Source organism: Gobio gobio (genome assembly GCF_949357685.1).
Source record: "Gobio gobio genome assembly, chromosome: 3".
NCBI classification, from domain to species: Eukaryota; Metazoa; Chordata; class Actinopteri; order Cypriniformes; family Gobionidae; genus Gobio; species Gobio gobio.
The window spans coordinates 29,852,115-29,865,056 of record NC_137099.1 but is presented as its reverse complement, the minus strand read 5'-3'; the positions used below and the strand labels follow the sequence as shown (position 1 = coordinate 29,865,056).

At 38.1% G+C, this 12,942-nt stretch overlaps 1 protein-coding gene across 1 annotated transcript; it reads right to left on the bottom strand.

Moving 5' to 3' along the window:
* Positions 1–682: 682 nt before the first annotated feature.
* On the bottom strand, positions 683–12,654 carry LOC307124140 (protocadherin-8-like; the record flags this gene model as incomplete). Its single annotated transcript, XM_079813179.1, has 5 exons — positions 683–1,098; positions 4,230–4,242; positions 5,511–5,767; positions 10,003–10,204; positions 10,315–12,654. The coding sequence occupies 5 exons, from the start codon at positions 12,652–12,654 to the stop codon at positions 683–685; spliced, it is 3,228 nt and encodes a 1,075-aa protein (XP_079669305.1).
* Positions 12,655–12,942: the final 288 nt, after the last annotated feature.

Genomic DNA, 12,942 nt, shown 5'->3' with positions numbered 1-12,942 from the left:
CTCAATTCAGAACATCCTAGTTAGAATGACAAATTTGTAAGGGCAACGGGTGTTTGGTGATCAGTGGACTAACATAGACTGGACTGAAATGGAAGCTTTTATGGGTCTTCTCATTCTTGCCGGAGTTTTTAAGTCCCATGATGATGCAACACGAAGTCTGTGGCATGGTGAGATGGGGAGAGCAATTTTTCGGGCCACCATGCCTCTGAAAGATTTTAACAGATTGTCAAGTGTGGTCCGTTTTGACGACAAAACAACCAGAGCTGCAAGGAGAGAATCTGACAAGCTGGCACCCATCCGTGAACTTTGGGAAAAATGGGTAGAAAGGCTTCCCGTGATGTATAACCCTGGCTTGAATGTAACCGTGGACGAATGCTTGCTTGGCTTTAGAGGCCGGTGCCAGTTCAAGCAATATATGCCAAGCAAACCATCTAAATATGGTCTCAAAATCTGGGCAGCCTGTGATGCCAAAAGCAGCTACAGCTACAATATGCAGGTGTACAGTGGCAAACCTCCAGGAGCATAACACGAGCGAAACCTCAGGTTGTTGGAACATACACATGTGGACGGAAGACAGCTCGCTGGCCCATGGCTCTCTTCTTCAATATTATCGATGTCTCGGCCTACAATTCATTCGTGCTGTGGAGGGAAATCAATCCCACCTGGGGACAGGCAAAAAAAGCTACAGGAGGAGGCTTTTTCTGGAGGAGCTGGGGAAAGCGCTGGTGTACCCCTTCATGAAAAGAAGGCAGAACATTCCTCGCACACCAGCCTCTGTGAGTTTCCTAAGAAAAGTGCAGGATTCCAGAGATGAGGAAGCTGGTTCCTCCACGGCTGGTCCCTCATCGGCTGGTTCCTCCACGGCTGGTCCCTCATCGGTTGGTGCGTCCAGAGCTGGTCCCTCATCGACTGGTGCCTCCACAGCTGATCCCTCATCGGTTGGTGCGTCCAGAGCTGGTCCCTCATCGGCTGGTTCCTCCACGGCTGGTCCCTCATCGGTTGGTGCGTCCAGAGCTGGTCCCTCATCGACTGGTGCCTCAACAGCTGGTCCCTCATCGGCTGGTGTGTCCAGAGCTAGTTCCTCTACAACACATCCCTCTACGACCAGTCACTCAGAAAAAAGAAAAATGTGCCAAATGTGCTGGCCAAAGGATGTAAAAACCGGCTGTTTTTGCAAAAATTGCAAACTTCCAGTGTGCAAGAGACACGGTGTTATTATCTGTTGCATGTGCAGCAATGTGTAAAATAATTAGGCTACAGTTTGAATGTAAATAATTAAAATTATATTTATGGTTATTTCGATTTTTGTTCCTCTTTTTCTTCAATTTCCTGTTTGATAATTATTGTGTTTCTTATTTTAGCCTAATAGGTGTTCCTGATATGTTGCATATGCAACAATACATAAAATAATTACAATTTGTATGTATATAGTTAAAATAATATGTATTATTATTACATTTTTATTCCTCTTTTTTAACCTACAGTTTGATAATGATTGTTTGCTGTTATGTTATTTTATTATGTTTTTGCTGTTAGATCATAATTTCTGTTCCCTTTTATTACCATTTATAAAATTAAACTGAATAAATTGCCAATTAATTGCAAAATGTCTGTATAAAGTGTTTTGAATTATCACTATCCATCCCTTATTTTGTTAGATTTTTTAATCATCAGATACTGAGTAACAGAAATGCTTGCATTGTGTTCCCTTTCTAACCAAATGTTATTGTTTTATTGTAATCATAATGCAAAACCTGATACTTATCTAACAAAAATATCTAAACCTTGACTAAAAGTAGTCTTTTAGAATGTCTGAATATATATCTAAATGAAAAACCTAATTAAATTAAGAAATTGTGTCTTAATTGTGGAATCAAAAAGCCTCTCTATTATAGGGAGCTATAGCCTACAGATGGTTACACGACATTACACGTTTTTATTTTTTTAACGCCTCCAGAAGGCGCTATTCTCACTTCAAAAAATTGATTTTAAAGGCCTGCACTCTATTGTAATGTGAAATGTTGCATTTTTGGGAAAAAAAATTAAAATTAAAAAATAAAATATAAATTCTAATGGAAAAAATTGCTCATTAAAATTGTATAATTATTGCATAGTACCATAGAATCCCTTCAAAATTCTAAATAATAATCAAAACATATTATTGAACAAAAATATATTACATTGGTTTTCCTGAAAAAAAAAAAAAGTGACATTTTAAAGGTCCCATGGCATGGCATTTTTCTATTATTTTTTAATGTTTCCTGAGGTGTACTTATATTGTTAGTATGATTTTTACATCATAAAATATCATAATTTAGAAATAAAAGGCATTTTTTTCTATACTGCTGTTTGCCCTGTGGCTGAAGGCCCTGTTACAAGAGGCGTGTCTGCTGTGAGACTTCAGTAAAAACGCCCACTGTTGTGATTGGCTGACATCTTTGCATTTGATATGAGCGGAGGGGGTGTGGTTTAACGAGGTCTATGACGCACGAGCTGCTGCCAGAGAGACGGATGGACCGGAGTTCACTTCACATCGGTTCTGTCAGTCTCAGTTCAGTGAACTGTTTTAGTTACAGCATATACTTCAGGTTATTAGTCTATTTCTAGTCGGAGGGGCTGTCACTCATGTCAGAAAGTTAGTAACTTTAGTAAATTATGGATCAGCGCTGACTGGAGACGCGAACCGTTTAGAACGATTCAGTCCGATTTGGTGAACTGATTCGGTTCACTAAAAAGAACCGGTTCAAAAGAAAGATCGTTCGCGAACCGGACATCACTAATGTTACCAGAGACTGAGCTCAGCGATTGCTAACAAAGTTATTTATAGTAACTACTGAGTTATGAGAGCGCTGTCAGTCAGCGCGAGTTTATTGTGTTTGTATCTGAGAGTTCTGAATAAACACGAGTCCCAGTCACGCCGAGTCCGTCTTCATCATTATTACCAACTTTGTAACACATGCAATGTACCATTACAGCTGTCGAGATGAACGAGTTATGAGTAAGTGTTGATAATACCATTATTTTTAGATGTTCCTATCATATGGAAAGCGCCAGTGACGCGCATTGAGTACACAGCGCAAACAAAGACACAACAGCAGTAATCGAATGTAATCCAGTTTATTGTGGGGAAAGCTGGCTAGCCTAGCCGGATACCCTCACGCTTACCCCCCTTCTGCTTAATCTCGCACCGCGTTTGGTGCCTCCGCTGTGGGCCAGATGCAGTACTGGGGGTCGGGGATGTTGGAGGCCGACCGATCAGTGCAGCCCGAGCCTCGGCGTGTGTAAGGTTTATCTCTAAAGATGTAACGACTGTATGCACATTGTAGAACCGATAGACGCGACGAGGACGTATAAAAACACTGACTCACAAGATAGAAAACACGAAAACACCGTTCTGTCGGGAGAGAGAGAAGCCGCAGCGTGTGCATGAATAATAAATAATTAGCTACACATAAGAAATCACTGATCACAGATCACAGATCAGAAGGAACTGAAAAAAGACTTCTGTTTTCATTTGTACATCCAAACACTGAGAAACTGCCAGTGTTCACTCGTTCACAAGCAATGATGCAATGATCTCTCGAGCGTTTGCATAGGCGTGCCAGATTCTCTGGGTGGAGGAAAGGGAGGTAACCGTTCCTGCTTGGACGTCAAACCAGGAGACTTCAGGATTGGCTAGTCTGGCCTGTCATTTTCTCAAAGGCAGAGAAAGACAGCCAGAACTCGGGTTTACACCGATCAACATTTCTATCCACTTGGGGACAATATTCAGGCTAGGGGAACTCATATTAATGTTGAAAAACCTCATAAAATGAAAATTTCATGCCATGGGACCTTTAAGGCTTCGGTCACTTTTGACCGCGAAGGAGACAAGTGTGACCCCTAAACGAAGAGGACCAGAGGGTTAAAATATATTTGAACATTACTTAAGTATCCTTCATAAAAAGAACTTGAAGTATACTTCTTTTTCGTAAGGGATAACAGGGAAAATGACTATGAGAAACTGCAAAATAGGCATGAACATGAACAAAACCTAAAACATACGTAACAAATGCTTTCTGAAACGAGAACATTGTCTCTTTCTAAAGTAATAAACACCACCTGAATCCAACTAAAGCTGCATCTGAAATTGTGTGTGTGTTCTAGGACTCTTTTTTCCCCCTTTTGTATTAATATGGATTAATATGGATTATTAGACTGTGATACACTGTCACAGGCATATCAGACACCATGCTTAGAGGTCTGGAAATTCCAGAACACATTAGAACTAATAGAATTATTATTAGAATTAAAGCTGCGAGCAGCATTTATTGGGGTTCAAGCAGTTTAAGGCCTTTAAGCACATATGCATAAAATATATTATGTTTTATTTAGCCAGCATGTAAACACTTATAAAACTTGGGAAACCAAAAGTAATTTATAAAAGATCATATGAGAGATTCAGTAAAGAATCATTTTGTCCAAATGTATTCCAGATGCCACCAAGTGGCCAGTCGCTGCGTCCTTTTTCACGTGGCCACAGAATGAGCTGTTACATAGGCGTGCTGAGTTTGGTGAAAATATCTCGTTCCGTTGATGAGTTATGGCCAATTAAGTAAAAGTGGCTCCTCCCACCTCGAACGTTTTGGCGGCCTTTAGGGACCGTGAAATTAGCCTTTCAGGCTTGAACCCCTAATAACAGAGGGCATTAAAAAGGGCCTTAAAAAGCCTATAAAAAATAAACTATAGGGTCTGAGAACTTGATTTTTGAGGTACTGGTTACAAAAACTTTATCAAGCGTTTTGAAATGCACATCGGAGAGGAAAAAGGTCGATTTTTGCATTTTCAACTCATTTATCATGGAAATGTGGTGTTGTTTTTAAAAACTTTTTAAACTATAGTACCTCTAATGGTGAACCGATCTCCATAAAAGTTTGCATGCTTCTTTAGAACGTGACACACGTGCTCAGCTAATTTGGTGAAGTTTTGCATCATGGGAAATTTAACAGATACAATAGGGTTTCAGCCTTTCAGGCTCGAACCCCTAATTAATGAATAAAATGAGACATTTAACCAAATGCAACTCAAACATGTTTTACAGTTTATTCTCTTTACATTACAGACATAATATACAAATAAATATATAAACAGACACATTTTGAATTCGGATAAATCTTTAATTCCTTAACAATGGCCATTTTGAATTATGAAAAATATATCAACATGCTTTTAAAATTAAGTAGCCAATATAATTTTAGTCATTGTTTAATTATCAGTGGCATTATAAAAATATACTCATCTTTTTCAAAAGGACTTTATCCTTTATTTTAGGATAATAAACAAAATATTATCTACAAGGTCAGCTGACTGTGTTAAAAAATGTTATAAGAGCAACACACTTTTCACACATGCCCACACAATAAACAAATTGCCTGTATACAGCTGTTTTGTTAACGTTACACTTCAAGTGTGGAACAGTGTGTTGCTGTTGGTGAATAGACTGGGATTATAATATTGTTAATTTAATGTACTCCAACTTGTTGAGGTGAATTAACTATAGTCATATAGTCATATTCTCTGTGCATTACTTTCTCACAGACATTCTGCAATCCCACTGTTTTTGGAATATGGGCATGGTAGTATTTTTCCCTCCTGAGAGTGTCTTGTTGAAGTGAACCCATCTTAGCAAAGGGATGTGCTAAACTGTTGTTTGTCATGCCAGCAGTTGGACACCAGCAGTCATCTGAATGGCCCAAAATCTTGCACTCGCTTGTGCATGCCCACAGACCTTGATAAACAAAAGAAGATCATTATCAGTAAGTATAAGCTATGTCTATAAAAACAGACATTATGACAATGTAGGTATTATAAATGCCACTCATATATGTCAGCTAATACCTCTCTTGTCTCTCAATAAAATCACATTTCTGATATAGGTTATTTGCTATGTCTTTAAGACTTGATATTATTTGCAAAGATGCAATAAACGTTTTTGCCCTGCATATGTATGTATATACATACAAATTGTAATTATTTTATGTATTGTTGCATATGCAACATATATCAGGAACACCTATTAGACTAAAATAAGAAACACAATAATTATCAACCAGTAAATTGGAAAAAAAAGAGGAACAAAAATCGAAATAACCATAAATATAATTTAATACAATACTACAACTACTACATTTTTATATAGTGGCAAAATCTACCTGCAAAAGAATCCCAACTTCCAAAGAGGAACACTAAAGTAAGTGAGGAAATTAGACAGTAAAACGTGCAGCGCTCAATCTCTATGTAACTGTATCTAACACAAGAAAGCAAACTTTCAGGCAGGATGCAATTATCAAATAAATACTGTGTGTTCATTTATGCTTGTGAATTGTCACACAAATCACATTTTGGGAGACCGAATTTACATTTTTGTAGAATAAAAGCAATTCAATTTGCTGTTATACTACTACTTTTCTAATTGTTCATTTGGTTTACACTATTTTTATCTTTTTATTTCTATCTTAATTTCAAATAGTTGACATTTTAGTCTCAGAGATGTGCTCTTTTATATAATCTCCAGAACATTTTCTGTTATATTAAAGGTAATTCAAAAATATCTGAGCAAATATAAAACAATATTGCTCCCAGTGCCAAATAGCATGGAACAATGGCCATTCACCTCCAGCACACATTCACACTGTACAGCTATGAACAGTAGGTTATAAGGTACCACTGGTTAATATTAATGAGCTTAGTCTTTTGCATATAGTTTCATAAATGTATGGAAAACTATGGATGCAAATGATGTGGGGGGTTGGAGTCTGTCCTCCAAAGGAAGGCTTGATCTCCTAATTTTGGCTACCCACGTGCATTTCTTGCATGGAAGAAAAACATAATGCGTTTAAAATGTATAGGCAACAGTTCGGTTGAATGATAACATTTGCCCTTTCAATGATGTTAAACTGAATTTAAAGAGCACCTATCATGGAATTTTGAAATTTACCTTTCATGTAGGCTAGTGTGTAACATAGATCTAAGTGAACAAAAACATCATGCAAAGTTTGAAATATGACAGTGCACCGTATATATAGTTATTTTCTTTCAAAAGTAAGAGTCGACTCTGAGTCATTTTTAAGAATCGTTAGAAGACCGAAGCTTTTTCTCTGACTAGATGACGTCAACTTGTCAAGTTATTGGAATACGATACGCCCACTTATTGCGCTCCAAGACGCCAGTGAAAACTAGAAAACATCATGGCGACGAGACGCTGTGTTCTGAAGTGCGACTCAAAAGCAAACTTCTTTCATCTGCCCAAGGATGAGCATTTGAAGACTAAGTGGCTTGAAGACAAACCATACATCGTCGCGATTGTGTGTTTATTAGTCTTCAAATGTCTCTATTTGCATGTTTCGCGATCTCAGGAAGCTTTTATTATGGACTTCTATTATGGCACATGGTATCTTCTTCGTCTGTCTGTACCATATATGGACTACATGTGCACAGAGCGCCCTCCGGCTGCCAGTATGAATTGAAAACAACACAGAAGAGACATCTGCGCATTTTGAGGAAGTATTGAATAAAAAATACTCCTCTGTTTAGAAATTTGACACAGACATATGAGAATCTATCAATATGTCTCCTCATCTGCACACTTTTGAACTAAAAGCCCTGAGGGATGTTGATTTGTCGCGAGTCTTCGTGAGGAGAATAGAGGAGTTTTTTTTATGAATGAGATCAGCTGAGGCTCATATTACAATCAAACGGTACCGACGCGGTTTTCATATTCATAACTCCTGACACATATTAACAAATTACTGTCACTATAAGACTTTGATGGGCGTTCCGTTTCCGAAAATATCTGCACAGACTCAGAGCCATAGAGAGAGAGAGTTGCGACAACTCCATAGACTCCAATGGAACGTTTTTTTTTTACAGCAATGGCAGCTCGTGGAGACTCTCAATAGTTCCCGGAAGTAGCGGCTGCACCATAGAGTTACAGTAGAACAGACCGTTTGTGATGCACTTTTAAAAGGTAAGACGTTTAATCAGTAAGATTTTATTATCAGCACATCTTAATCAAAATAACTTGTACATTAAAGCCTGCTTGTGTAGATTATTCATCATTAAATTGTTTTATATTTTAAAAACAACATCGCTGTAACTACATACTCATGCTACATACACATGTCGATGTGTAATAAAATTATTGAAAATCAATGCATTTATTGACTATTAATTACCAAAAATCGCAGTTCTGTCACTGTGACTATCATTTTGAATGGCCCGCCAAAGCACTTCCTGGAACTATTCGAGGTCTACATGAATCACGTGACTATCAAGCGTTTTGAACTTCCGTTGTCGCAACTCTCTCTCTCTATTCCCAACCTGTTTTTTGAAAAATGTGGTGGCTTAAAATTTTTACTATCTTGTGACTTCAAATGTAGCAAACTTACCATCAAATTGTCTAATTTTCACAAACAATCACTAGAAGCATGGAAAATAGCATTTAAACATAATTTCTCTCCACACTCATGCATATTATGGAATAACCAACATGTTATATAAAATAAAGAGTATATTTAAAAGAGAATGGTTCAATAAGGGAATTATATTTATTTCTGACTTACTAAATGGTGATGGTGAGATTTACACTTATCAGCAATTTAATTCTCTGTCAAGGATTGAGTATTCGTATAAAGATTTCCATATGGTGGTGAAAAGCATTTCCACTAAATTACTTCACCTTATGAAAGCTCATCTCAGTTACAATTCAGCGTGCCGGGAGACTCCAAAACTTGTCATTGGATGTGTTAATATATTGGATACGAAGTGTAATAACGCTTACATCAGAAATTGTATTACTCGAGATATCAGTTGTTACCCAAAAGCACTTATGAAATGGAAACAATTTTTCCCTATAACTTCAATTGAGAAAATTTGGTCAGTAAGCAATACGTTTTTATTGCCAAATAAGGTAAAGGAAATTCATTTTAAAATACTGCACAGGTATTATCCATGTAGCCTAATATGTTTCTAAAAAAAATTAAAGAAGATTTCTCACCACAATGTTCTTTTTGTAAAATCGAACCTGAAAATCTCATACATTTATTCTGTAATTGTAAATATTCAGAAGACTTCTGGAAGCAGATTTCTATGTTGATTTTTGATACATTTTACAAAATAATCAAAATAGAAAAATCTATGATTCTTTTCTTAGACTGTAATACTGGATCTGATGTCATTGATAACACATTGAAGTTAATTATCCTTCTTGGGAAGTTTCATATTCATAAAGCTAAAGTAATGTCTATAAAACCTGCATTTAAGTTTTTCTGTAAAGATATTAAATTTTTTTATGACTCACTGAATTTAATTACTAGAAATAAGAAATGTATTAAAACATCTCTCATACTGGAAAAAGTAATTTGCAAAATGTAATGTTTTACCTTGTACAATGTAAGATCTGTTGTGCGTATCCTCCCCCGATTTCAATTTCTGTTTGTTTTTTGTTTGATGTTAAATGTCATTGTATATTTGTTTCTTTGAAAACTGAATAAAAAAAATAAATAAAAACAAAATAAAAAAACTCTCTCTCTCTCTATGGCTCTGCACAGACTATACTGACTGGGTCATCGGACCAATCACCGCAGATTAGCGTCATGTAAAGGCGGGGTTTTGAAAAGAGAATCACTAAAGGAATCATTTGAGAATCGCTTTCAAAACAGGTAAAAATAAATGCATATTATAAGAAAACTAAAGTCTTTTTTGTCATTGCATGCATGCAAAACTGTTGTTGGGGACTTCTAAAACAATATTTGGAACATTTTAAATGCCATAATAGGTGCTCTTTAAGAAGCAAACTGATTGCTGAAAATATCCACAACTTAACACTGAAATGGGAGCTTAAAGTTGCATTATAATAGTAGGCTATATGTGTGCACCTGAAGGCCTCTGTGTAGCTACTAATGCGCACTGCTTTACACTACATGGACACACACACATTTAGGCGCCACTGATGCTTAGGGTTACCATTTTGAATGTTGTTTTGATGCTCATCTTTTGCCAGTCCATCGCCGCTTAAATCTGAATCACTGTCTTTGAAGTCGCTGTCTCCATTCCCGCTGTCCTTTCCACTGAATTGAGGGTCTCGTGCTGATATACTTGAGGTGCCTTTCAAACTTTTAATTAGTTTCATAGCATCTTTACCATAACCAGGTAGAGTGGAATGATCCTATTTAAAAAAAAAAAAAAAAAAAAAAAAAAAAACTTTAGAATATGAACCAGATAATGATATCAAATACAGAATTCTCAAAGTGCAAGACAGACATTAGGCTAACTTACTTCTGACTTGACACCGCAGCTTTTGTCCTCTTGATCAAAGACACACATGCCATCTTCAGAGCTGCAGGAAATGTCGCTGCCTGTCTGGATAAATCTAGAAAAGGTTGGCTTTTTTGAGTAAGGTTGAATATCAAACACGATGGCACTGTGAATTGGAATTAGTGGGTCGCTGTGGTTTCCGTCCCCTTTAACTCTGTCCTCGTTTCCAGAATGGCTGTCCCCTTGATTATCCTCCTTTCGTTTATTACAAGAAGTTACAATGAGTATAATGGCTAAAAGTAGTAGTGTGCAGCTCCCCGCCAGTGCCACAATTATAACGAGTGAATGATCCACTTTCCGAATCTCTTCGTCAGTTCTGTGCCTGGATATATTACGGTCATTGGGAAAAGTTCCTGCAATGATCTTGAAATCGATAGTGACTACTGTAGTTAGTGAAGGTCTCCCGTTGTCACTGACACTTACTGTTATTCTCAAGTTCTCGTAAACTTTGTAGTTGAGTTCATGATTCAAATAAATTTTTCCGGTGGCTCTATTAATCGAGAACAAAGAGGAGACCCCCTCTGAGATTCTGAATGACAATTCTGCGTTGACACCTTCGTCAGCATCCCTAGCATGTATCTGGGTTATAACATAACCTGAAGGCGCGTCTTTGGGTAGCAGAACCTCGGCAGAACTATTACTTAGGGCAGGCTGTGTGATAGAGGGAGCGTTATCATTCTGATCAACTATTTTTAGATTGATGATTGAGCTGCCTTGGAGTTGTGGTGAGCCTCCGTCACTCGCTTGAATATGTAGCTGTAGCTGTTTGAGGATCTCATAGTTGAAACTTTTGAGCGCATAGAGTGAGCCCGTAGCGGGATCTAGAGAGACAAATGTTGACACCGGAGAGCCTATGATGTAGGTTTCCAGGAGCTTATAGCTGATTTTGCTGTTTTGCCCTAAGTCGAGGTCTCTGGCCACTACAGTTGTGATATATGCACCTGGTGCATTGTTCTCCACCAAGGACACTTCATAGACAGGTTTACTAAACACAGGGGCGTTGTCATTCTCATCACTCAACCTTATAGTATATTGCTTAACTGTTCTTAAGGGAGGTGATCCCAGGTCTTCGGCAACAACCGTTAAGTTATATTCCGCATTTTTTTCTCTATCAAGTGGAGATGTCGTTACAATCATAAAACTGTCCTCATAGGCTTGCTGGAGTTTGAAGTTATTGTGCCCATAGATGGCACAGTGAATTTGTCCGTTTGCGCCTGAGTCCCTGTCCGCGGTGCTTATCAGAGCCACAAAGCTTTCTTTAGCAGCAGCCTCTGTGATGTACACTATTTCCGCGGTGACATAGGGCATAGTGATGTAATGTAGTGGCGTAATGGTGATTTCTGGTGCGTTGTCATTTACATCCTGCACATGAACAACAACTTTACAGATGGATGGGCTCGGATTAGGACCCAAGTCAGATGCCTGTATATCGAACTCGTATGTTTTCTTGCTTTCAAAATCAATCGGGCTCTCGAGCGTTAACTGCCCGGATTTTCGGTCAACGCTGAAACGTTGCCGGATCTCCAAGGGCACCTGATTTCCGAACCCATACACAACTTCCCCATTCAAACCATCGTCTGGATCAACCGCGTTTAAGTCCAAAAGCAAAAACCCCACCGGCGAGTCCTCCAGTATATCAACAGAAAAGTTGTTCCGGTCGAATACAGGGCTATTGTCATTAAAGTCTTTTACTTTGACATTGATCTTTGTGTTGCTGGACCTTGATGGATTTCCTCCGTCTGTTGCGACGAGCTCCAAAACATAGGAAGCATGTGTCTCCCTGTCTAGTTCTTTCATTAGCACCAACTCCGCATATTTAACCCCATCAGCTCTGCTTAACACGTCAATAGTAAAGTGACTGTTGACAGATATTTGGTAGCTTTGAATGTAGTTCAAACCCACGTCCTCGTCCATAGCAACATCTAAAGAAATTCTAGTGCCAAGTGCTGAGTTTTCTGACATTTCCAAAGTTGATTCCTTTCTAGGGAACTCGGGAGCGTGGTCGTTGATGTCCTTTACTTCCACTTCAATATGAATTAATTTAAATTGCTCATTCGAGAGACTTACAACGTCGAATGTGATGAGACACTGGACCGCATTCTTACATATTTTTTCTCTGTCTATTCGCTCTCCAACTGTAAGCTGTCCGTCTTTTTCTCGGAGTCTAATAAAAGATGCATTGAACTGCTTCATCATTTTGAAATTGATGTTACAGTCATCTGAGGGATTTAAGAACATGTCCTTTGCCAAGTTTCCGATGACAGTGGATAAAGCGTCCTCTTCATAAGTCTGATATTTCATGATCGTTCCCACTGCTAAAGTAGACAGAAAAGGCAGTAACACAAAGGCGACAACCACTGTCCACCAATGGCAAAAAACTCGACTGCTAGGAGTCCCTTCCATCATGGTTTGTCAAGAAGAATCGCTAACTTCAATTGAGGAAAATATTTTAAAGCAAAAGTTGTCAAATAAACATTTTGTTGTCTCTGAAGCCAGGTGGAGAAAAGTTCCACTGTCATGTATGACAAGTTCTACGCGCAGCTCGAGGAAACTGCAATGGATGGGTGGTTTATAGACATCTTAATGCAA